The sequence below is a fragment of the Thamnophis sirtalis genome, unplaced genomic scaffold (genome assembly GCF_051295495.1).
Source record: "Thamnophis sirtalis isolate CommonGarterSnake01/CBP01778 unplaced genomic scaffold, rThaSir2_p1.2 scaffold_1, whole genome shotgun sequence".
NCBI classification, from domain to species: Eukaryota; Metazoa; Chordata; class Lepidosauria; order Squamata; family Natricidae; genus Thamnophis; species Thamnophis sirtalis.
The window spans coordinates 30747723-30774903 of NW_028261381.1; the positions used below are offsets into that span (position 1 = coordinate 30747723).

Sequence of the window (27181 nt, forward strand, 5' to 3'; positions counted from 1 at the left end):
TTTCTAGAAAATGGAATGTGTTATTTTGAACTTACAATACTCAAAATTGCTGTTCGTTTTGATTTCAGCATATTTTCCACACTGCTACTAGGTAGAACATTGTTTTTTGTTGCTAGTTGCAAAGTCGTGTCCGACCCATCGGGACCCCATGGACAATGTTCCTCCAGGCCTTCCTGTCCTCTACCATCCTCTGAAGTCCATTCAAGCTCACACCTACTACTTTGGGGACTCCATCCAGCCACCTCCTTCTCTGTTGTCCCATTCTTCTTTTGCCCTCAATCTTTCCCAGCATTAGGCTCTTCTCCAGTGAGTCCTTCCTTCTCTTTTGATGGCCAAATTATTTGAGTTTCATATTCAGGATCTGGCCTTCTAAAGAGCAGTCAGGGTTGATCTCCTCTAGGACTGACTGGTTTGATCACCTTGCAGTCCAAGGGACTTGCAGGAATCTTCTCCAGCACCATAGTTCAAAGGCCTCAGTTCTTTGGCGCTCAGCCTTTCTTATGGTCCAAACTTCACAGCCATTTATTGCAACTGAAAAAAACTGAAAACATTGGTAGAACATTAAGAACTGCAATAACTTTAAAATATTTTAAAAAAACAAGACCCTGATCTCATTCCAGTAGCTATGTTAGAATGTAGGAGGTAAACCTGTATTACTCATGCAAGAGCTAGATGTATGATTTAGCAATTCCTCCAAACATCACTGTTTAATATGATTGTGTCAAGGATTTAATCATATTTGTTTATGGGACATGCCAGCACTAATAATATAATGTCATATTTCTTTTTCCCCCCAGGCATTTAATGAGGAAGAGAGTAACCAGTGTGGTATTTTGCTCAATAATCCCAGAGCTCATCTAGGAACTTGGAATTTTACTTCTTGTGCTCATACTTTGCCTTTGGCCATATGTCAGAGGCATCCAGGTACGTGAAGTGGAGAAATACATGTTTGAAATACCAGCTTTTCACTGTGGCATTTTAGAGGACCAGAGAGCACAGTCAGCACATGAAATATTTAATATTAGAAGATCCACTTGTAAATCTCTTGACCTTGTTGGATCAGCATTAGGGAGCAGGATGGTAAAGATCTAATATTTTTTTTAAAAAATAGCTCACTTTCTGTGATAAGGTTTAATTACTTTAAAAGTAATTCCCAAATTAAATTTTATCTTGGCTAAGAGCTATTATGTAACACTGTACTACTGGCTTTCTATACAATGCTTTACTTTTGAAAGCTTCCTAATACAATCTTGAATGTCACCTTCTTGAAGAAAGGAGAAATATTCTTCTTATGCCCAAAAGGAATGTTTTTTAGGATATGCTTGTCATTACATATCCTTTACATGTATTTAAATTAGTTTCCAGGAAAATCAGATTGATTAATCTGGTTCATTGGCTTTAGATATCAGTTGGATTAATTTAAGTGGTTCGTTAAGATTCAGCATTGCAGTCCTAATCTTACTAAAATTCAGTCAGTCTACAGTCAGAAGTGAAGAAGCTTCTTGGATGAGAAGCAAAATGTCTTCAAAGAAAAACAAAGACCAGTTGCCTTTGCACCTTTGGGACAACCATGACTAGATGACTGAAAATCTCCATAGACACCATTTTTATTAAGTTGCCCAAAATACAATGTGCTTCAAAATGTATTTGGAAGTTAAAGATCTATTCCCTGAAGGAAAAATGCTGATTTTGAAAATAAAATTCTTTATTGTATATTACTTCATTCCAAATAGAACAGAACAGAATAGAATAGAATAGAATAGAATTCTTTATTGGCCAAGTGTGACACACAAGGAATTTGTCTTTGGTGCATATGCTCTCAGTATACATAAAATACATGAAAAGATACATAAGGTACAAGACTTAATGATATTCATAGGGTACAAATAAGAAATCAGGAAATAATATCAATAAAACCATAAGGATTCTCTACTGTTTATTCTTCTTCTGTAGATCATGTAGAAAACCAGACAATACAAGTGCCTGAAAACACCATGAAATACCTAAATGTCACCTATACTATAATTTTGAAGAGCCTGACGTGGTTTGATGCCCAGGAAGAATGTCTGAAGAACAATATGAGTCTGGTTAGCATTACAGAAGAATATCAACAGGCTTTTCTTGGTGTCCAGGTGGCTCTCCATAACCACCAGCTCTGGATTGGGCTCTCTCGCTATGATGTAAGGTTCTGCTTTCCCTTTCAAACTTATTCTTGAAATAAAAAACATTGGACATGTGATAAAATGATTTAATATATTTTAAATAATGCCTGCAAAAATGTGAGCACTGTGACTACTGAGAGTGCTGAAATGTGTTGCAGATACATGTCTCATGAATACCTTTTTAGAATGTCTCAACAATGGCACTAAATTATTTTTGCTCCTTTAAATGGTGTCTACAAAGCGTGTTTGCTTGTTTTTTAAAAGAACACACTTTCAAATCCAGCATCATGGGAATGTCCACATTGCTCAAGAACAATTTTACCCAAAACGGTACCAGTCAAATAAATACTTCATATCTCAAGTCTCCATAAAGCCCTAATATTTTGAGCTTTCCAACTAGCATAACTGTTGGCTATGCTTCCTGGGTGGAGATTGAAATCCAGCACTACTATAAATAATCAGGTAGAGAGAAGTGTACCTTTCTATGTGAAGCTGCTGGATGAGGTTATCTGCCAGTTTGGGGTTCAATATCATTAATATGCTTATGGTACCCAGTTATCTCCCTCAACCCCAGATCAGCCAAGTGAGACTGTTGGAGTCCTATGTCAAATGCTTGGAGGCTGTTCAGGCTTGGATGGGAAGAAGAAAACCCCCCACTCAATCCTACAAGGCTGAATGGCTTGGATATTAGAGCAAACAAGTTAGCACTCAATCCAGACAAGACCGAGTGGCTTCTGATGTTCCCTCCCAAAGATTGGCCAAGTATTCCATCTCTCAGGCTGGGGGGTGAAATTATACGCCCCTCAGAGAGGGTCCGCAATTTGGGAGTCCTCCTGGATCCCCAGCTGACTTTAGAACACCATTTGTCGGCTGTGACCAGGGGGACCTTTGCCCAGGTTCGCCTGGTGCACCAATTGCGACCCTACCTGGATCGGGAGGCCCTTCAGACAGTCACTCATGCCCTTGTGACCTCAAGACTGGATTACTGTAACGCGCTCTACATGGGGCTGCCCTTGAAGAGTGTTCGAAGACTTCAGTTAGTCCAGAACGCAGCCGCGCGAGCGATTGTGGGTGCACCCAGGTATACCCACGTCACACCTATCCTCCGCAAGCTGCACTGGCTACCCATTAGTCTCCGGACCCGCTTCAAGGTGCTGGTCGTCACCTATAAAGCCCTACATGGCATCGGACCTGGGTACCTGAGAGACCGCCTCCTGCCGATTACCTCCCATAGACCGATTAGATCTCACAGGTTAGGTCTCCTCCAGATTCCATCTGCCAGCCAATGTCGGCTGGCGACTCCCCGGGGGAGAGCCTTCTCTGTTGCAGCTCCAGCCCTCTGGAATGACCTCCCCGTGGAGATCCTTACTACCCTCCCGGCCTTCCGCAAAGCCACCAAGTCCTGGCTGCTCCAGCAGGCCGGGGGGGCTTGTGAAATATCCAGCCCCACGGTAACTGAATGTTGCGTATTTTAAAGTGTTGTTTTGTTTATTTATCCCCTTCCCTTGTTTATTGTAAGCCGCCCGGAGTCCTTCCGGAGTGGGCGGCATACAAGACCAATAAACTCAAACTCAAGCCTCTTTCCTATTTATACTCTTGAATGAAGTAGCAGATCCCCGGTGCTCAAACTGCTACTCCGCTTGTGCTCATTATTCTGGATCAGGAATCCCTTTAGACAGTTACCTCATGGTTTGATTACTGCAATGCACTATGTAGAGGGCTGCCATTAAAAACTATTCAGAAGCTTCACTTTTTCCAGAATGCAACAGCATGGACAGTGATGGGCATGTCAACAAGACATGTCCATTTAATACTTTTGTTTCATGCATTGTGATGGTTGCAAGGATGCCTGGCAATATCATATTCTTATGTTGGCTTCAGGATGCCAAAACAGTATTGGCCCACTCCGGGTTCCTTTGATTAAATAGTGCCATCTATAGAGACCCAGGAAGTACACCTTCTCTGTTGTGATACCTGCCCTCTGGAATGAGATCCCACAAAAATATTTGGGGTTCCACCCTGTTGATAATCTGTAAGCTCTTGCAGACTTCTTCCAGGTTTGAGTTAAGATTGGTGGAACCCTTGTCATCAGATGTGCTTTTCACTCTACTTTTTGTATTAAACGACAGGATTCCAAACTTGTTTTGTCTCGTATTGCATTTTTAGTGCATATTTTACTGTGAGTTGGTTTGATATCAGCCATTGCCTAAATGGAAATAAATACCAATAATTACAATGTGGTGTATATAGTAAGGAGATGTAAATTAGCTAAAATCTGGTTTTGTTCCAAAATTGGATAGTGGTAGAGGATTTAAATCAAATTTAAAAAAGCAACACTATTTGATTTGAATTGTTTTGAGATTCTGTTCAAAATCTGCTCAAAGAATAAAATGGAGAAACGCCAGAGTCCTGCATATGCTTCCTTTTTTGGAGCAGAATGCATAGCAAATAAAAGGGATGTTCAACTTCTTAGACATTTATATTAAAAATGGAAAAGTTTATGCTGCACCACTTTGAGAGTTTTAATTTAGTACTGGAAGTATTTCTCCCTTTTTTTAAGGGCAGAGATCATAGGGAAGAGGAAAAAAATAACCAGTTTTCATATTATCCAGTAAAAGTTTATGTGAGAAAGTGTGTTGAACAATGCAGGAAGTATCGTATTCCAGCTTAAATTTTAAAACTTCCAAAAGCAATCAATCTCTTACTAAGTTTGCAGCATCCAACAACCTCTGAGTACTTGTTTTACTAAGCAGCCAATTTGGCAAAGTTGACCTCCATATTTTTGTTATATTTTTCCTGGTGTCCATTCTGAAAACCCCTTGCTTGAATTTTAAGTTCATAATTTCTTGTCATAGCTTCTGGATCAGGTTAATTGTTTTATGCAGCTAATCTTTCTGCTTTCTGATATTTCTAGGATGGAACACATTATCACTGGTCAGATAAAAAACACATTAGTTTCAGCCGTTGGTTTGGAGAAGACAAAGGTTTGGCTGGTGACTGTGTGTATTTGGACACGGATGGATTTTGGAAAGCATCTGACTGTTTTACAGAAAAAGCAGGAGCAATTTGCTACTCACCCGGAAGTAGGATTTCTTTTATTACTATATGTCATGAGTCTACAGTTTTGCATTGAAAATGGTTTTGAAAATATTTTAGGACCCTAAAGTAGAAATGAAAATATACATCTAGCTATGCAAAAATACAGAAAATAAAATACAATGTATTATATATGTATAGGTAGTCCTCGGCTTACGACCCCAACTGAGCCCAAAATTTCTGTTTCTAAGCAAAACATAAGTGAGTTTTACTCCATTTTACGACCTTTTTTGTCTCCCTTCTTAAGTGAATCACTACGGGTATTAAGTTGGTAAAACAGTTGTTAAGTGAATCTGGCTTCCCGTTGATTTTACAATACAATAGCAGAGTTGGAAGGGACCTTGGAGGTCTTCTAGTCCAAACCCCTGCCTAGGCAGGAAACCTTATACCATTTCAGACAAATGGTTATCCAACATCATCTTAAAGACTTCCAGTCTTTAAGTCTGGAAGACCGTCTGACCTTGCTTGTCAGAAGGTCGTGAAAGGGGATCAGTTTTATGACCCTGGGAGAATGCAACTGTCATAGATATGAACCAGTTGCTAAGCTTCCGAAACCTTACTTTTTTCACTGCCATTGTAACTTTGAACGGTCACTAAATGAATGGTTATAAGTTGAGGACTACCTGTACTTAAAATTACACAGCTACCCACTAGTGCTTTCATAATTCTTAGTGACTGCTAACCACTCAATTTTTGGCTTTTGAATGTAGAATAAATTTTAAGGGATCTACCTTCTCTTTCTTCCTCTTTCTAAAATAAATCTGTACTCCGCTTCTCTGCCAATTTTTTTTTTTTTTATCATGGGTTTTCTCAAAAATCTTGAATGCTGTAAATATGTTTATGTGTGAATTAATGTTAGATAGGGTTGCAATGGTGAATCATTTTTCAATATTTTGAACACGGTGTACTCTCATCCAGCCAGGTCATCTCTGCTCAGGCCTCCTTGTTCCCAAGATAAAGGTGTTGAGACTAGCTCAGCTTGCTATCAGCTTTAGGCTCCATGTTGTAAATATATTCACGCTCAGAGGAAGAATGTACTTTTGGGGGAGAAGAGGAGCCAGTACAACTGATTATAATTTATCTGCTGTGTGTTCCAGCCAAGGCCAATCTGATTCTAACCTTCTCAGAAGGCCCTAAAGGCCTTAAAAAGGAGTCTAAAGGACTCCTGTGAAGGAGGAAACCGAAAGGCGGAGGCAACTGTTCCAGGGAAAACAATTCTCATCTCCCACACAACCCCAAAGCAAAGGCTCCAGAGATGATAAGTTGATCTTATTGGTGACCTTGGTCACACACATTTGTGAGCCACTTCATATAATGACCAATGAATCAGACCTAAGCTTAGCACTTCCTGGTGCTGTGTGTCTGTCTGTCTGTCTGTCTCTGTGTGTGTCTGTCTAGCCTCTGGCCTCAATTGTGGATGTACTTAAACTCATCGCCTACCTGAGAAATAGCAAAATGCCATGGTTGGGGATGGAGATTTGATTTATTCAAAAGCTCCTAAAACTAAATCCTGAGTAGGGCAGGCATCCTTGTCCACTCACATCAATTAACTCTTTATAGATGCCTAAAAAGAACAGAACTCATCCTCCAATATATACAAAAAGTCCAACCTGGCCAACTGTTAGATTCCAGTACATTTACATCAAAACACTAACCTTTCCCTTTATTAGCAGATGTTTGGGCTTAAATGCTTTTTATAAAGGGGATCAGTCTAGCAAAATCTGGCAAAGTTGTAACATTTTACACCCTCGCCCTTGCTATTAGAAAGTATTTGCTCTGATTTATGCTTAGAAAAATTTAAGTGTTGACAGATATGCTGGTTTATCAAGGCAGGTTGTTTCTTAAAATTCCTGCCTTTGTTAAATTACTTGTTTTGCTTTCTGGGTTAACTTTTGGTCTGTGAGCATACAGCAGAAAACAAATAACAAATCTAGCTAGCTAGCCTGAGAAATACTAAAACAGTGGCTTTTGGTGGGTTGGGCATATATCATAAAAGTCAAGATGGCACTTAAGGCAGCCCAATCAATGCTCATCCTTTTATACATGAACATAAAAAGGAGCTGGGCTTTTATCACAATAGTGTCACCACCACAAGGTGGTATTCAGCAGGTTCTGATCAGTTCTGGAGAACCCGAAGCGGAAATTTTGAGTAGTTTGGAGAACCGGTAAATACTACCTCTGACTGGCCCCATCCCCATCTATTCTCTGCCTCCCGAGTCCCAGCTGATTGGGAGGGAATGGGAATTTTGCAGCAACCTTCCCCTGGAATGGGAAGGAATAGAGATTTTACAGTATCCATCTCCTGGAGTAAGATGGGAATGGAAATTTTAAGTATCCTTCCCCTGCCACGCCCACCAAGTCATGCCCATAGAACCGGTAGTAAAACCAATTGAATCCCACCACTGGTCACCACCCACTTGATTGTGGACTTCCTTTGACCGGTCCGTGCATGAGGAATGCAAAGCCATAGATACATATAGAAAAGAATGAGAATACATTTAGTAAAGATGATTTATTTTATCAGATTAGTTTTTTAAATCCCACCCTTATTACTTTATAAGTAACTCACGGTGACAAATATACATAACATTTCCTTCCTTCTATTTTCCGCACAACAACAGTCTTGTGAGGTGGGTTGGCCTGAGATTAGATAGAGTTTGTGTTTGTGAGAGGGGGGGGGGAGAGAAAATGTGTGTGTATCTCTCATCCCTTTCAAACCATCATATTTAGTAATCTGTGAGTCTCAACTCAAAATGCCCTTGGTTTTTTTTATATCATTGCCCAAATGCCATTCCATCTATTGGAGAAGGGTAAATAATACTGATTATGGTACCTTTATTTTTTATAATATGAATTTTAACATTCTGATCCTCGTATTTCTCATTCATATTCCTTGTAGCCAAGTTTATTGGTTTTTTTTTTCCATGACCACAAAATGATATCATTAATGACCAGCATCCAATAATTCTCAGCTGATGAAAGTTGTATTGTAGTATTAAATACTGAATGTATTTTAGATATGAAGTACTGCCTTTAAAAGAGTTTATTTTTCAGATGAAACTGAAATCCAAGAAACACATTATGAATCAATTAAATGTCCACACAAGATTAAGAATACGCCATGGATAGCATATCGAAACAGTTGTTACACATTTGTAGTACCACAAAATAGATGGGAAGGATTGAATTTAGATGAAGCTAATGGTTTCTGCAGAAAAATGAGTAAGCTATTTCTCTTTAAAGTTCTGATTTCTTTGTGTTCAAAGACTTTTATGAAGAACATTTTTGGACTTGAGGCACCTTAATTTTACTGTATTTGTAACTTGCTGCATGCAAAACTATCCAATTTCAACTCAGCAATACATACATATTATTTTTTTAATGTAACTGTTTAGAGAACATACATTTGTATAATATTAGAATACCCTGTGACCAATTGGATCATCCTTTGACATAATAAAAGTAATTGTTTCATCAGCTTATACATTTTGTTAACATTAAACCCAATCAAGACCTTTTCTTGCTGGTTATGATTAAAAGAAATGACTTCTTAAACACCCATTTTTCCTCTCACTAAAGAAAGAAGCTTCTTAAAAAAGAGTTTCCAAGTTGCAATATTTAATGAAATGTAATATTTGCAATATTAAATGTAACATTTGCAGGGGATACGGTGGCTCAGTGGCTAAGACGCTGAGCTTGTCGATCAGAAAGGTCAGCAGTTCGAATTCCTAGTGCCATGTAACAGAGTGAGCTCCCATTACTTGTCCCAGCTTCTGCCAACCTAGGAGTTCGAAAGCATGTAAAAATGCAAGTAGAAAAAATAGGAACCACCCTTGGTGGGAAGGTAACAGTGTTCCGTGTGCTATCCGTATTTAGTTATGCCGGCCATGTGACCACGAAGACGTCTTCGAACAGCTCTTTGGCTTTGAAACGGAGAGGAGCACCGTCCCCCTAGAGTCGGGAATGACTAGCACACATATGCGAGGGGAACCTTTATCTTTAGCTTTACCTTAATATTTGTATACTAAAAATGAAGTCAAAACTGTAACTGTAAGAATAATGATTTAATTCAACATCCTGTTTCCAAGACTGGCAGGGCAATCCCTGCAGCCAAATTATGCACAGTTCAACAGTACCTCTGCTGTGGATTCACTTCTTTCACCTGGAGGCAATATCTACCTATAATGAATAAAGTTGACAGCTTTTTTCTGTGAATTTCCCCTTAATGGCCTTTTAAAAGTCTGTGAACTATTGCTCCACCTTCTGGCATGGAATTCCACATATTAATTACTTACAGAGGTTGCTCCCATTCTTTGCCTACTGAATTTTATTAAATTGTGGAGGTTGGGAACAGAATACATTCCTTCTCGTGTGTTGGAAATATAATCCTCTTTAATCATTGCTTGAAGTTTTATTATTTTTCTTAGGAAAGTTCTTCGTCAAATGTTTCTTGTAAAACACTTCAGGTGTCTCCATCTTTTCCATCTGTACATAACTATGTTACCCATATTGACAGTCCTGGTTATTGTTTCTTAACTTGGTCTAACATGGAATTTGCTATTCCCGTCATACAATAAAGTGACTTTAAGAACTCTCTCATGGACAGTGCTCCTTAGGATCTGATCCTTTGCTTAAATCTCCAAAAAGATAGTGTTATAAAGCTCTCCAAATTCATCCCATGATTTATTTTTTTAATTGTTTCAACAGATTCAAATGCATCTCTTTTGAGTATCAAGGATGAAGATGAAAATGATTTTATTCTTGAACAGTTTGAGTCTTTCAGCGGTCTCGTTCAATGGATGTGGTTGGGTTTGTTTAATGACACCAATGGTATGTTGGAAATTGTTTATTGGCTCTTCGCTTTCTGAATTTACAGAGAGACTACAATCATTTTATATTATTTGCGGAACATTGAGGTGTAAAAAGATTTTTTAGTGTTTCTTTTATTATATTGTATTCAGAAAACGTTAATTTTGTTTTAGTTTAAATTGTCAACTGGGAATGAATGGAACGATTCTCCAAAATCAACTTATTTTAAAATGTTTTACCCTTATTTAAGACTATTTTATTGATTGCATGCTATAATAGTGGCCTAAAAGGGGTTAGGGTTAGGGTTAAATAATAATTAAGTTGCATTTCTAAAAATAATTAACATTCCTATGAGTATTAGAAGTGCAATTTAAAAATGTAATAATACTCTATTTCCAAATCCTTGAGCAAGTATGCACTTAATATGAGTAGTCCTCAATCTACAACAGTTCATTTAGTGATGGTTCAAAGTTACAACAGCAGTGACTTACAACTATTTTTCGCACTTATGACTATTGTAGCATCCCCTTGGTCACATGATCAAAATTTAGATGCTCGGTAACTGATTCATATCTATAACAGTTGCAGTGTCCTGGGGTCATGAGATTGGCTTTTGTGACCTGACAAGAAAAGTCAATGGGGAAGCCAGATTCCCTTAACAACAGTGTTACTAACTTTACCACCATAATGATTCACTTAACATCTGTGACAAAAAAGGTCATAAAATGGAGCAAAACAAATGTTTCACCTAGTCACATAAATTTTGGGGCTCAATTGTGGTCATAAGTTGAGGATTCCCTGTAATAAGAAATGTCCTTCATTCACACTAAGCCAGTGGTTAACTAGGAGATCCAGGTTCTAGTGTGGTGATGGCGAACTTTTTCGGCACCGAGTGCCCAAACTGGAATGCCCATGTGCGCTGAAAACCCAAAGACTAGGTGGCCGGCACGCGCATGCGCACTGGCCAGCTGGTCTTTGGGTTTCTGGCGCAACAGTGCATGCAAAGAGAGGGCTCTGCATGTCATAGGCTTGCCATCATGGTTCTAGTGCCACATTAGTCAGAGGGGGCTGACTTTGGCCTAGTACACTCTCTCAGCCCAATCTATTTGACAGATGGTTATTATGGATGGCAAAATAGGTCTTGCACTGCAAATGATTTAAATATGAGGACTACCTGTAAATGATTAGGCTCCTGATTTTTATTGCCCTTTGCCCTTTCAAGTTGTATTATGTTGGTAAGGGTTTTTTTTTGGGGGGGGGGGTCAGCCCTTTCAAATGCAGTTGATGTCCCTTATTGCTTATTTCCCCTCCAGAACCTATATTTTCCAGCCGGTCTGCAAGTAACCAGCTGAAGTGGTGTGATGGCACATACGTGTCATATAACAACTGGAGAAATGGACGGCCTATCATCAGGAGTAAATTCTTTCATGCTGGCGTTAACCAGGATGGCTTCTGGGACATTTTCGATCATTCGCGTAATAACTGGTTATATTGGCAGTTTGGTTTTCATAGCATCCTGGTCTGCAAGCTAAACCTGGGTAAGAAACATCTCTTGGAGTGAATTTCAGATTCCACTGAGTCTTCTTTATGTAGCAGGTGCAGCAAAGCAACCCGTAATTTATTCCTTGTCTTTAGAGCCCAAAATCAGCCAACCTCCGCTTCCTAAAGAGATGCCCTACAAAAATAAAGTTTACTGGATTCTTCAGCAACAGCTCAATTGGTATGATGCATGGAAAGAATGCAAACAGAAAGGAAGCGACTTAGCCAGCATTCACAGTATTCCCGAACAAGTCTTTCTGGAAAATATTGCAAAGCGTGATGGATTTCCATTGTGGATTGGCTTATCTAATCATAATGTAAGTTGAATCAGATTTCTAGTTTATTTTTCACATATGGCAGAGTCTTAGATCTGTTTACCATATATGCATAAATATAGTATTCTATGTTTTTGTACTTCCATCTTTTATGCTTCCTTCTTCTCTATTTGGTTTTTTATCATAGAATCAGACCACCAAATAATTTTGACTTCAGGCTTCAATCTATTCAATGTTACCCAATCCTTTTCATGTTACTACCCACATATGTTTCATAAACTACTTTTTCTCACAACTAATATTCTATGCTCATGCAACTCGAGTTTCAATTTGTGTTCCAGAGCCTAGAGCTGTGATGGTGAACCTATGGCACGCTTGCCACAGGTGGCATGCGGAGCCCTCTCTGTGGGCATGCGAGCCATCGCCTAGCTGAGCTCCACAGATACGCATGTGCCTCCTGCCAGCCAGCTGATTTTCAGGTCTTTGCTGTGCATGCGGGAGATGCGCACACATGGGTGGGGGGAGCACAGAGGGGGTGGTGCCCCCCCATGCCCCATTTTTGTTTTTAGGAAGCTTCAGGGAAGCCTGCTAGGCCCAAAACGGGGTGCTGGGTGTCATGCGCATGTGCAAGGGATCAGGGCACATTGCATTAAGGGTATGGGCACGCATGCACTGTCATGTGCATGCATGCAATTTGGAGGAAAAGGTTAGCCATCACTGACGTAAGAGTATTTTTCCATATGCTAATTAAAGTTACTAAACCTGCCCCCTTCCATTGAGATCAATGGGGAGCTTTCAAAAATTTGCCACACTCTGGTGAACCGTATCTGATTGGGGCGGGGAGTCATATCTGGGGAAGGATGAGTTAACTTTGCCAACACCAGTCTTGACAACACACATATACAAACATCCAAACCCACAGATACACACCCATGTGAGAGGGAGTGCTTTACTCGGGAGGACAGAAATGAGCAGAAGACAACTCATTGCTGCTTTTCAAAAAATGAAAAATCATGGCATGGGCTTTGTATATTTAATCAGAAGAGAATAATATATACCTGCTTAGTTCTGTATCTGAAGTATCAATCTGACTGATAGATGGAGACTATGCCGAGAAATTCTTCCATACAGGGTTGCCTAGTTAGTAAGTTCTCCAAAGGAAGCCTTACTCGCTGATCCACATTTGGAAAGGAGTATATTCACTATGGCTTGCAATATTTGAAAATATTTTTTCTTAATTATTTTACAATATTTGTATGCTCCTCACTTCACAGGTCTCTTGACAAGTCATAGTAGTAATCCATCCTCAAAGGACTTCATAGCATTAAAATCATTTAAAGTGTCATTAAACTTAAAATCTCAAAACCAGAATAATCAGCAATTGATATTATTAGAAAATAGGGAATAGCAATACACTTGGACTTATATACCGCTTCACAGCCCTCTCTAAGCGGTTTACAGAGTCAGCATTTTGCTCCCAACAATCTGGGTCATCATTTTACAGACTTCGGAAGGATGGAAGGCTGAGTCAACTTGGAGCTGGTAAAGATAGATACTACCTTACATTAATATTACATGGGCTCATTATGAACTTTTTCTGCCCATAAAAACATGGCATTCTGCTTGAGCACTCTTAGAATTTATAGACATCTGTGTTAAAGTTATTGTAATCTTTTATGATTAAAATGAATACATCTTGCTACTGTGCATATCTCTGCTAGAGAAGCTAAGGTTTGTATGCTTCTGCTCAAGCTACTATGCCATTTTGCAGAGATTAAAAAATTGGAGGAAAAAAACATTTTCTGACCCAGGACTTAAATCAGTAAGATAAGGAAATGTTAATTCTTTGCCCTACTCCATAAGACAATAGCTAAGCTAAGCATCTCCTATTTGCTGTCTGCCTTGGAAGGAGAGCAATGAGTTGGCTTTTCAGCCCATATAGGTCGGTTGGGACCTTGAATCTCCATGCTACTCATTAACATAATTGCTAATTGCACTAGTATTGCCAAGTAAACTAAGCCCCTGAGATCTTGGTTCTTAGAGTACAGCCAAGAACAATTGAGTTCATGTGTGTACTAGAAAAGAATGTTTAAAAAGAGTCTGAATTTGTCAACTCATAACCATTTTCTCTAGTGCTTGCTAAAAGCAAGTGTACTATCAGTATTGATCAACAAAGTTGCACCTTCCCTAGGGAAATGATTCTGATTTTGGATGGTCTGATGGAAGCCAGTTTGACTACCATCCTTGGGAACATCAGCCTTCTCATTCTTTTGGAAATTGTTTTGCTATCGACACTAAAGGAATTTGGAATCGCAGGAAATGCACCTCTCGAGGCGATGGTGCTATCTGCTACTCTTCTCCAAAAAGTAAGCATATATTCCTATATCACTTGATTCTTTTTCTTCTAAGAAACTATAAAACAAAAGCATGGGCATCTTTTCCTATCCCGTGCTGAATATAATTCCTTGGCGGCAAGCAGATCTTAACCAGATAACATAACAAGATAATAGTATTCAGCTTGCAAAGTGGCTTACAGCATAATAAAAATAAGCTGGTTCTTGTTTTCAGGCTGCCTAAAAAGAACATGGCACAAAATTTTTAAAAATGGGGGGGGGGAATTGGCTTTAATAGTTTTTATTGAGATTTTCCAATGGTGGTGAATTGTTCAAGTGGACAATTGCTTCCTTTTGCTCCTCCTTAATAGTGGTGTTCTTGCTACTCTTCCTCAGAGATGGTCTTGCAGTGCTCTGTACGGAGATGGGGTTCCAAAGTCACCTCTGAGGCTTTCATGTAACATTGTTTTCATGGTGTTATGGTTCATTTCAGTCAGCCAGATGTTCAGACTGGATTTGGCATTTTTATCCCCCGATCGACTCTTTCCCAAGGACATCAGATTGGCAGATGTTGTTGTTTGGTGGTGTTAGAGCACGGGTGTCAAACTCGTGGCATCATATTGTCGTGACATAACATTTCACGACGTTTTTTCCCTTTGGGGAGCTGGGGTAGGTGTGGCCTGCATGTGACGCATCCAGCCCATGGGCCGCCAGTTTGACACACCTGTGATAGCGGGATGGTCACAGAATACAAGCTGGCCTGAGTAAAACTGCCTTTTTCAATTGGCTGGTGGTGAATTTGTCAGTGATAATGATGTTAAAGTAGCATTCCTATTGTTTCTGGGATTACACCCAAGGTGCCTATTGGCACTGTTAAATTTGTTTGCAGGATTACTTGCTAATGGCATGGACCGCTCTAGCCCTTTTTGGCAAGTAGGCCACCACCACAACCAGTACCCAATTTTACCTGATAGCAATTCCATATTAGCTATGTTTGCTTAACCTAGAGTCGGTTTACTAACCAACATATTCTTCCTAAGTATGAAGTATATGACAGTTTATTTGATTTCATGGAAATGTTTGTAGTGCTGTTGCTAAAATGCTTATCTTTTCAAATCTTCCCATGATTTTCACAGGTTGGCCTTTTGTAGCCATGCAAAACATTCAAGGCATGAAGGATTCAGGCTAGATTTAGTTGCAATTTCCATCCCCTTTTTGTGCAGAGATTTTTGGGTAAATCCACTTCATGGGTTCAGGACAGGCATTTATTAAGTCAAAATGGTTGCACAGCCTTAACTGCCAGTTAGATTGTTCCCTAAATTGCTGTTTTTAAGTCACTTAGGAAAAAATACTCTTATGTTACTTAAGAAAAGATTTTCTGGGTTATTGGTGTGACCTCCGCCCCCTTTGGGAGTGTCGACATAACATATTCATTTGGGTGAAAGCCCGAAGAGTTAAAAACCAATTCTGGGCAGTACCATCTGCCTTGTAAAAAGGGGGAGGATGGTCAGGACTGATGCAGGCATTTCATTTCTCGCTATAACTACTGTTTCCTAAGAATTAAAACACTTTTTCTATGATAGGTGGAAAAGCTCCAAGATGTGCGATTACTTGTTAGCAAACATATTTAGAACCTTGTTTTATTTATATTTTGAATAGTTACAAAAACACTAAAACCGTCAACTGATTGAGCAGAAAATTTTGATATTTGAATAAAGTTGATTATGCTATTTATGTTCTCACAGAAGTGCAATTAAAGCAAACCGAAACATCATCAAAGTGTCCAGACTCTCCTAAAGGAGCATCGCAATGGCTCCACTACAAAGATTATTGCTACGCATTTGATATGGCATTTTATAATTATTCCACATATACTGCAGACGAAGCTAGGAAAGTTTGCAAGAAACTTGGTATGCCCAAATTATACGTTTGTTTTATTGGTTAAAGAGTTATTTTTCAGTATTATTTTAGACAATGTCTTAAATAATTTCTTTTGGACATTTAAATAAATTAGGTTTTCCTCATTTAAGATAAACTTTTTCTCACTAGATCCTTCTGCAGAACTTCTGACTATCAAGGATGGAGAGGAAAATAAGTTTGTGAGCACACACTTGAAAGATTATTATTTTATTACTGGAAAAGTATGGCTTGGGATGCAATTTAATGGTAAGGAAAAGCTGGATGTAATATTAATGACAAAAATTATACAGTATGTGAACAGGTTTTAGGTAAAAATGTCTAGATTATATTTGTGTTCATGGAAAACAAGGGCATAGGCTTACAATAAAGCTGGCTTTTTTCTCAGTGTGTTCATGGAATGGACAACTGCATAGCAAATTTTAAAAAATGAATAGACTTCAGAGCAGTAATACTTTTTATTTTTTGATAAATATCCAGTCATTTAAATTTAAGCACACATAGTAAGAGCTGCAGTTAAAAGAAATGGAAGGCCAAAATATTTGGCCAGTTAATTCAGTATTTTAATTTTAACCTTTTCACATCCTGAACATCTTTGTCTCATCCCGCCCCCCCCCCTTCCATTGTCCTCTTCCCTACCTTCCATAGTTTCAAATTCAGTTCTCCCTTCTGGTGCTTTCCTGCCCTCCTGCTTAGACCTGTCTGCCGCAGGGTACCATTTCTGCTCACTACTGCTGGCTGCCAGGCAACAAGACAGCAAGCTGGATGCCAGCCCCAGTCCAATGGTGCAGAAATAACTTTTATGAAGCAAAAAATTATTTTTACCTGTATCTAAAGGTAGTGGGTAGTGTAGTGATAGCTCAGTATGGGTTGAGATATCAGGTGTCTGATAAACAAACAACATATCCAGGGAAAAGGGCACAAGACAGGATGGAGTGGAATTCAGGGGAACTTGGAATTCAGAATTCAAGGCATGCCCCAATAAGATAAACATGGCAGAGCTGAGGCTTGAAAAGTTGTCCTCAGCTTTTGCCAGTGAAGAAGCCAGGCAAGCCACTACCCAGATGATGCCCACCTGAGGCACTACCCTTATTAGAGTCTGCTCTCCTTATGGCCTGCTTCTTTAGCCAGTCTTTTTGGCCTGTGGAGCTCAATCCAGGGAATCTTAGGAATTTGCTGGATAAAGTTCAGCTGGCATGGATTCATAGTAAGATGGGCAATATGTGGTCACTCCATGAATTCCAACTCGTGCTCACCACAACACACATGGGCAGTGGTGAGGGGGAGTGAGGAGAGTTGAAGTTCCAATAGCATTTGGAGGATCAGACATCGCACACCTGTTGTACATGATAAAACCAGCTCAACCAATGACTCCCCAAAGATCAATCATCTTATCTCTCTGCTAAGGAAGACAGTTGTGGTTTCAGCGCTGCCTGGAACTTCTCTATCCTCTTGACAGTGTTCGCTGAAGAAGGGCAGCAAAAGTTCCTTCCAGCTTGCCATGGAAAATGAATGAAACCTGTAATTAAGCCTTAAAATAAGGAAGTGGTTGGTTTTTAAAAAAAAAATAAAGAGGAAATATTTCAAAGTCTGCATAAACATTCAGCTCTATCCATTGGAGCATTCAGTCCCTACCAGAGAGAGGTTCTAGAACAATGATGACAAACCTTTTGGGATCAACATGTCAAAAATTTGAAAATGCCTAACTTGACTCTGCTGGGGTGTCACACACCCCAAACAATTCTCCACCTCCCCCCCCCTTCCCATTAGGCCACCTTGAACAGCAGCATGGCCTGAAGTAGAGGTCCTCAGGACACAATTGATCCCACAGCCCAATTCTTCCTAGGATCTGCCACATTCCATTTTTAGTCAGTGTTCTCTTTCTGTCCCTTCCTTCCTGAGATTGGCTTCCAGGTCACACAAAGCCTTCAAAGTGACTTTGGAAAATGTTCTTCCATTCTTGTGGAAGAACTTGTGTAGCTTCTGGGGGACATATTCCATTCTCACATAGCCTCCAAAAATTGTGTGAGGACAGGCCTTGCTTTCAAGAATAGTTGTTGGGTATTGGGGGACGGTGGTGTGTCACCCTAAATGTCAAAGCATGTTACCTTTGACTCTCATTTCATAGGTTCGCCATCACTACTCTAGAGATACGAAGACAATCAGTATGGGTACAATATGAATGATGAAGAATAGGTTTCTGTCAGCCCTCTAGAGTAGGCCAAGGTCAGGGAGCAGACCCCATAAGTAAGCCTGGTACTCTATTGATTTAGGCTATAGTAGCAAAATCCTGAAAGCCTGACAGCATTTTCTTGAAAGATGGAAGTAGTTTGAGTTTTTTCCTAATGTTTTTTCCTCTTTTGGACTTAAGTAATGCTCTGTTGTGCTTGCATAGTTTCTCTAAGGTAATCTCTTTAGTTCCTTTTTGTTTCATTATAGCCCTATGAAATCTTGTGAAGGACAACTTGCAAATGAACTAATACAGCAGTTACGCTCAAGCAGGCAGACTAATGTTAAGTAACTACACAATAGAGTTGGGCACACTTGAAATATTTTTTGAAAGAAATGTGCTGGGCCTTATGTAAGAATAAGCACAGCATCTCCCTGCAGTTCATTAAAATACACACTCCCCCATACACACACACATTTACAAACAAGTGTGAAAGAACCCTGTTGAATAATAATTCAATCTAATTATTGCCATTAAATAAGGCAATAATTAAAGACATGCTGCTTTAATTATTCAGTTCATTAAAGCAGTTGTATCTAGTTTCAGACTTGTGGGAAAGCCTGAAAAAAATAGGCATACTTTAACAAATGGCAGAGAAGCACTTTTACTTGCATGAGGTCTAAAACTTTGAAACGTTTTAAGAGAGTGCATCACTTTAATAGATAAAGACAGTCTTAGATCTATTAAGTGATAACTTCCTTTATTCTGGGGCAGTGCACCCTAAAAATTGTTGGGGGCCTGGGGTAATAACTACCACTGGCAAGCCTGCTTTATCATAATGGTAATGTGGGCTTTCCTCAGGCCTTGCATTGCAGCCATGTCAGAAGTTGCAGAAAGAGGCCTCTTAAGGCATGTTTTGTTGTGTCTGTTGTTTGGCCTCAGCTGCTAATCAGAAAATCTTCCCCTAAGATTTCCTACCACCAACCACACAAGCAACTCAGGGAATATGCACTTAGCTCTATGCAGGCTGATATTTTGATGTTTCCTGGAATAAACAAAGTGTGTTTTTACAAGGTTGGTATGATTCTTTCCTCCTTGCCTGACCTAGTTTTTAATTTAATAAAGGCATTATTAATAAAGGCCTATAACTTAGGGGAACAATTTGACACTACTTTGGATTGTGAACATGGCAAATTGCTAATCGATAAAGTATTAAGACAGCTTTTAGATACTGAACCAGAGTAGAGTTCTGACTATTTAGTATACATCAAACTCTTCATAGCCAAATGTAGAATAAAGTGTGTGTGTGTGTGTGTGTGTGTGTGTGTGTGTGTGTGTGTGTGTGTGTTAATAAGTGAAAGACATTTTTGTTCATAAATTAAAGAAGAAATGTTTTTATTTACAGCTAAGTCCTTGAATTGGCTTGATGGCTCTGAGGCTAAATATACAAATTGGGCCAATGAAAGTGAAAAGGCTAATGGTCAGTGCAGTGTTATCTTTTCAGCCAATGGGACATGGTCCAAAGCAGACTGCAACAATGAACCAAGCAGAGTTGTTTGCAAAACTCCTGAAGGTATGTAAATGATGATTTAGTATAGTCAGATGAGGATAAGTTATCTGGTCCATTTCAAATATTTTAGACTATGTCTTGAAGATAAGGTGGAATAAAAATATCATCATCATCATTATCATCATCATCATCATCATCATCATCATCTTTTACTGTGACCAAGGATGGGAATTGTTTATTCCACAATAGAGTAGCCTTTTTATGGTATAGTATAACAGGGACCTAGCACCCAAAGGATTGGGGGCCACTGCAGTATAATACAGTAGAAGGGTTGCTTGTTTCTCTTGACAGTAGAAGTAGACAGACAGACAGTAGAAAGGTTTCTCTTCTCTTCTCTATGATTGAGACGGAGCCCTAGAGAGAAACAAAAGTCTTCATGTCTAGCCTCAGTATGTTAATGGCTAAGAAAGCAGCCAGCTGCTGCGAGGAAGTCATGCATTTAAATGACAGGATAATCTTCATAGTATTTAGTTGGATTTAAAAGGGTAGGTCAATATTTTAATACTTACTTACTTTGTTCATTCAATACTTTTATGTTGTGACTGACTTTGATAAAAGATAGGATATGAAAACAACAACAACAACAATATAGTGATACCCATTGTCACCGGGGCACTTGGTACCATGTCCAAGAATTTTATAAAACACATCAAGAAATTTCAGCTTCCTGCAATAACACCAGTGGAAGTGCAAAAAACTGCGCTACTCAGAACATTGCACATCTTAAGAAGGTACTTGCTTGATGCGTAGGACCCTGGCAGCAAACCTTATCAACCATTAGCACCAGTCAGTGGTATTTGTGATGCGTTTTTTAATGTTCAGTTGACTGAGTTTCATGTTTAATGAATAAAAGAGATGATGATGATGATGATACCTAGGATGCTGGCAGCAACCCATATCAACCATTAGCACCAACCAGTGGTGTTTGTCACACATTTTTAAATGTTCAGTTGACTGAGTTTCATGTTTAATTAATAAAAGATGATGATGATGATGATGATGATGATGATGATGATGATGATGATGATGATAAAACAACAACAACCACCATACAACAACCATAACCACATGTGGCTTGTATTTTAAGTACTCTAGTTCAATAACTTTTTCTTCTTTTTCTTACAGTCTCTCATCATTCAAGAGGGGCAATAGCAGTTTGTGTTATAATGGTTATAGCACTCCTTGTTGGGTTAGCATACTTCCTGTATAGACGGATGCGACTACACTCATTTGGATTTACCTCTGTTCGCTATGAGAGGGGAATGCATGATGATGAAACTGACTCTATGTTTTCTAGAAATGATGACTGATAACCATTTTCTGCTTGGTGTACTGAAACCAATTTTCAAATCAGCACCTGAAGCATCTTCCCAAGATGCTATTGACTTCCATTCTTGGGGTTTATTGACACCTTTCCTTTTTTCAAGTTTAGGGGGAGAAAGGGATCTTTAACAACAATCAAACTTTGCACTTTTCGTGACCTGAGATTTGCACGTGGTTTGAAGTATGGTGCACGGAACGATTCTGACATTAGAATATCCTGTATCATTTACCCAAATGAAGTAAGATAGCAGAGGGCCAGAGAATTACTTGAAATATAACTTATTTAAAATGAAGTGTGTGATAGCTTATGGTGTTAAAAACATTATATTTTCAAAGTTAAAAATTACTTTGAGTCAAGCTCAGCTTTTGATTGCTATGTGTAACAGAATGAGGAAACCTGGGATTTCTCATCCAAGCATAAGCAGGTCCAAACTTGCTTACCATTTCTGAGGTCAGCCAAGGTCAGTGAGATATTGCCATCTGTTCTGATACTTTTTATTATCCTTCAGATCTTTTAGGGCCATTCTGATTTTCAATAAAATCTCTCAAAGATTCCTTCCATATTTAAAACAAATGTATTAAAAATTACAGTATATGAAATAGATAAAAGCACACACATGCACACACACATATGTATGTATGTGTGTGTAGATATAGTAACTCACTCTCTTATATCAATTTAAAGCCTTAATCATTAAAACTGTTTCAAACCAACTCTAAAATCATTCAGTATATATTGCAAAAAGATACCCCCAAAAATAAAATAGAAGACTTACAAAGCTGGAAAAAAAAATCATTGTTGGTTTTAAACAGACTGAAAGGACATTTACCCAGCAACTACCATAGTAGTCTTTGTAGTTCTGAAGTATTTTCAATCTTAAGAGAGGCAGTAAAACTCCAGTGTGATTAAAAACATGAGGTTTGATCAAGCCTTGCGTCCTTAAGGTTTCATTTGAAGCTCAAAGGAGGGTAGAAGCCAGAACTCCCAGCTGCTTGCAAGCAGCTACAAAAACAATGGTTCCTATAGAATTCAGCTGACTGAAATACATATGGGCAATCTCCATCTCTCTCTTTCTTCCAGAGAGAATTTTGACAGTCTGGGTCTCTCAAAGTGCCCCTGTATCCACGCAGAGTAAAAGATATTGCAGGTATTGGCTTGGTTTGCTGCATTGGAAATCCCAGAGTTCTTCATTTTGATCAAAGTTACAAATTAGATTTGGATTCATTTACTGTATTAACTTTTAAAGCTTGACTCTCATATTTCCTGTCGCTACAACAAAACAATAGCAACAAATTATTGTCGGATTTTATGTTTCTTAGATTTTTCTCCTGGGTTTCCGTATACACTGGAACAGGTTAACCTCAGTTCAAGGGCTAAATGAAAGTTTCAGAACCCTACTGTCCATTCACTATCCCAGATTCACGAATGGAAGCGTGTTGCGTAATGTAAAAGTTTTCACATTGGTGATTTTTTATTATTTATGCTAAACTTAATATTTTTCAAAAGAGGTACTACTAAGTATTTTCTTTATTTGTATTCAAAATTAATCTAAAGTTTTATTCACAATCAGAAAGCTTTACTCATGCTTAAACTAGAGCATCCATAATGTTTTGTTCCTGTCTGATTCCATAGCACTGTATTGGTGATTTCTCCTATCCATTCATGCCATCAACTTCCTCATTCTTTGCTGCGGATGGCTTTTTCTGATGGTACATGTAACATGGAACAATTCAACATAGAGTAAACACAACATTTTGTCAGACCTTCGTAAATTTTAGAAAAGTTATAAAAACCTTCTGATTTCAATAGACTTTCCAAAGAGGTGGTTCAGCTGATTTTAAAGCCAAAGCATTTCGTGGCGTTAGGAAGACTAGTAAGATTTGTTAGCCTTTAAGGTGCCAAAAACACATTCAGTTTTATTATTTGATTTGTAGCATTTCTTAAATGTTTCCTTTAATGAAACGCACCAGAGAGATAATTAGCATCAACCTCTGAAAACACAGAGAAATGCCATCAGAGATTACAAGGAAAAAATATTGGTTTATTGCTAAGTTAGCACTTTTATTGCTAAGTCAGCTCTTTTAAAAGATAGTGAATATACATCCCTGGAATTAGTGATATATACAGATCTTTTTTTTTAAAAAATCAAGCATGTTTCCTATTTCATACACGAGGAAATGCACTCCATAGCATTTATTAAACAAATGCTACATGTGCCCTTTATGAAAATAAGGATGTTTTGTGTGCCTTGAATGCTATATTTTATGGTTCCTATGTAATGGATGTACAGTTCTATGCACAAAGAGAAGCTCATGGCGTAGTTTTTGCCTTGCCTTGTAGCAAAACATAAACTCAAGCCTACAACTAACTTACTTTCCAATTCTTCTTTTTCAAGACAGTTTGTGTGGTCTTTATAAACTAGTACGTAAATACATCCTTTTCTCTAGAGGTGAACATTTGCTTTTAATTTTTTAAATGTTTATAGTTTTAATATGTTTTTCTGTTATTCTATTATTACTGATACTGTTTTAATTCTTGATGGAGAGCAGCCCAGATTTGGTTGTAAGATGGGTGGTTACATAAATGTTTTAAAATCTGGACAGAAAGCCAACTTTTCTGCAGTTAATTGCACTGTTTTCTATATGTTCATTTTTGCACTTGACTTTTAACAACGAGGATATTTTACTATGACCTTTCCAGGGATGTCACCACAATGTGTGTGAGGACCTAATAAAGAAAAGAGGTAGTTTGCACTGAAGAAGTGATGGCTGTTCATTTTTTTTTATACCACTTGTAAAGAAATGCCTGAATGCTTGTTTATGCTCTGTGTCAGGAGTCCAAGGGACAAGAACCCTAACCTAAAACTAGATATAGGAGAAGTGCATTAAGGAGAGATAGGCCAGTGACCCTGCTCTTGTTGCAATGCCTGATAGATAATGCCTTATCCTGGTGCCAAGGGCACTCCAGAGAGCTTTTCTAGTTTCTGCTAGCTGAACTAGGAATGAGTAGTCTGCCAAATATTGCACCTTGAGGACATGAGGATTGATGTAACTTTGCAACAAGAGCCATTTTAAGGAACCACATTGAAGAAAATCCTAACCAAAAGTGCTGAAATGACTGTGATGTAGTTCTTAAATTAACAGCCTAGTTCAGCCTGGATACAGTCAAGAGGGGGGAAGACACCCTTAGGCTATGTAAGGAAGCCCTGTTCAGAAAATAAAAAAATGCCTTTATCAAAGTTCATAGCTGATAACTACTTTTGTATACTGTTTAAACAACTTGCCAAGGAGGTAGTTGTTAATCTCATCTCAGTCAGACCAGTCAGCCACTAAATAGCAGGACTGAAAAAAAAGTCCCCATAACACACCCTTGCAAATCACAGAAAAGCAGGCCATTTAACAGTATGTTAAGGTCATATTTTCACAAGGCTTGATTATCATGGTCAAGAGATAAAGAGTACGAGATAAAGAGTTTAAAAGCAAGTAGTAGTTTGTGTATGTATGTGATGTTCTGTTTAGTACGTTTGTGCAACCCTACTGACAGAAGGTTATTTTGCACTCACAGGCTATTTTAATGTGAATCTATACATAGAATGGGGCTATTCTATCATTCAGCATAGAAATAAACATGAGCGAAATATTCCTCTGTTTTTATGAAGGATTTACAGTCTAAAACTTATTTTGTAAATGGTTTTAATTCTGATTTTGATTTTTTTTTCAATACAAAAATATACTTGGACAAATGGAAAAATATGTGTGAACAAATACAGATGCCTTAATGTATCTAATTAGCTCTCTTGGAGGGAGTTTGCAGTGAAGCTTACCTGTGGTGTTGATAAAAGAAACAGAAGATTTATAAAAAGCTTCAATAATTGCTAGATTTGGAAGTGTAAGAAAATTACATTGAGTGAGTTCTTCTCTCCTTATTAAAATATTTTTATGCTTCATTGTTTTTTTTTAAATCGATGTCAATAAAACTGTTTAAAAAGTCATTATTAATGAGTTTTTATTTATAGAGGGAAGAAGACATTAAAGCTGGGGCTATCATCTGAACTGCAAAAATCTAAATCCTCCTCAGATGGCAGCAAAGTGTGAGTTTCCCCTTTTTGTTTGCTGTCATCTAGAGGTGATAACAGATTTGTGCAATCCCAATCTGGTAGTTGTCATTAAACAGATCACAAAGACAAAATTTTTACAATTTTTATTCAGAAGGTAGGAGACTATTTGTCTACACAAATGCTACCTTCTCCTTAGATATAATATTTATATTTTCAGATCAAAAAATAAAGGATATTTGATGGACCTAGGTTTCTTTTTCTTCTAATGTTCTAAGGAAAGTCAGCATGAATGATGCTTGGATACCATCAAGAGGAAAACACAAGTGACTGATCAGGCAGGCATGGGTGAAATCAAATATAAGGGAGTATCTCATGGCTATAAGGGCAGCAAACATCAATGGTTCTCCCTTATGGTGTTCACTGATAGCTGTCCAGAGACCTTATATACTCAAATATTGGGGTCTTGTGAGTATATTCAGGCGCTCTGCAGATAACATAACTCAGATCCTTGGACTGTAATTGCCAGGCGAACCTAGGGTAAGATACCCAGAACATAAACTTTTGATGTGATCTGGGTCAGAGGTGGGTTGCTCCTGGTTTGGCCCGGATCGGGCAAACCGGTAGTAGGGGCAGCAGGAGACTCCGCCCACCTGCCAAGATGCTTCTGCACATGTGCAGAAGTGTCACACACCCAAACCGGTAGTAAAAAAAAATGGCAACCCACCACTGATCTGGGCCTCTCCTGGGTCATGAATGCAGATATAGGGAGATGACCCACAGATGGGCCCATGCTGTAAGGTCAGCCTTTTTAGTGAAGTTTTGCCTCCTGCCTTGAAAGAGGTTGTGAGGTGCCCCTTTCTCAAGATGCTGTCCTTGGACCCAACTCTTTGATAACTATTGATGAATCTCAATTTTTACTCTTTCTGGGGAAAGTTGTTAGGAGTCAGCTTGCAGCTGATGAGAACCTTGGAGAAATCTGGATTCATTTTAGTTAAGCTTTCAGATTGGGATTTAGTACCGAGGCAACGTTCAGGATTGTAAATGATCTGTGATGGAACCAGGATAGTAGCAGTGCGTCTGTTCTGCTGCTTCTTGATCTGTTGATGGTTCTCGATATTGTTGAAAAACAAGTCTCATCTTTTTCTCCACTGTCCTATTCTAAATTGCAGCCCTCAGTGGATTTGCTGGAGATTCTTCTATTAAGATATGCATGGGCCAGTATAGCAAATATTCAGCTATTTAAATCCATTAATGAACAGTGTGAGGAAGAAAGTTGGGGGAAAGGCTTGCTTTTGAGCAATATGTAAGTAGCTCCATCAGTTCAGTGAATATCAGGCCGTTTCAGAAAGCAAATCCATTTAAATTGTATAATTCTGTGCATTAGACAGCTACGAACTAGCTCCTAAACCTAATTCAGTTTGAGCAGATTTTATAATTCTACTTCCCCGAGTTGATAGCATAAGCTGTCTCTTCCAATCCCATTGAACAGTCATGTGGTATCTCACTAAAAGCAGCTTGGGAGGAAGTGTATTGCTTTTAGTCTAAAGCAAAAAGCCCTCCATGCAATGCACATTAAACATTCATGAGCAAGGCATTAGCCACTTCACTAATGGAGAGCAAAAAGTATTACGTAGGAACGTGGATAAAGAGAAGTAATGAGAAGGTTTAGGTTTATTAGATTTATATGCCACCCTTCTCCCAAGGACTCAGGGCGGCGTGGGGACTTGGGTCCAAGAAGCAAAGACATCTGTACCTATTTCATTATTCTCCCTTCACAAGAACGTTCAGAGTCGATTTGCCCACGCAGAAGATCTGCAGCTGATCGCTGGATGTCCCTAAGCTTGTGTGAGCCTGGCAGTTTGACAAAGCTATAACCACACAGCTTTCTGCATATCACCCTATCCCAGGTTGAGTTAAGGTAGCATGACA

At 38.7% G+C, this 27181-nt stretch overlaps 1 protein-coding gene across 1 annotated transcript in view; it reads left to right on the forward strand.

Moving 5' to 3' along the window:
- The window catches only part of LY75 (lymphocyte antigen 75), an 86272-nt gene extending 61086 nt beyond the window's left edge, over positions 1-25186 (forward strand). Inside the window, exons 24-35 of the mRNA XM_087709995.1 lie at positions 798-924; positions 1954-2180; positions 5077-5245; positions 8313-8480; positions 9966-10088; positions 11381-11605; positions 11703-11923; positions 14073-14247; positions 15960-16124; positions 16264-16380; positions 19707-19874; positions 20997-25186. Of these exons, the coding sequence (XP_087566121.1) occupies positions 798-924; positions 1954-2180; positions 5077-5245; positions 8313-8480; positions 9966-10088; positions 11381-11605; positions 11703-11923; positions 14073-14247; positions 15960-16124; positions 16264-16380; positions 19707-19874; positions 20997-21181 (2070 nt within the window). The 3' untranslated portion in view covers positions 21182-25186. The remainder of the gene's footprint in view (positions 1-797; positions 925-1953; positions 2181-5076; positions 5246-8312; positions 8481-9965; positions 10089-11380; positions 11606-11702; positions 11924-14072; positions 14248-15959; positions 16125-16263; positions 16381-19706; positions 19875-20996) is intronic.
- Positions 25187-27181: the final 1995 nt, after the last annotated feature.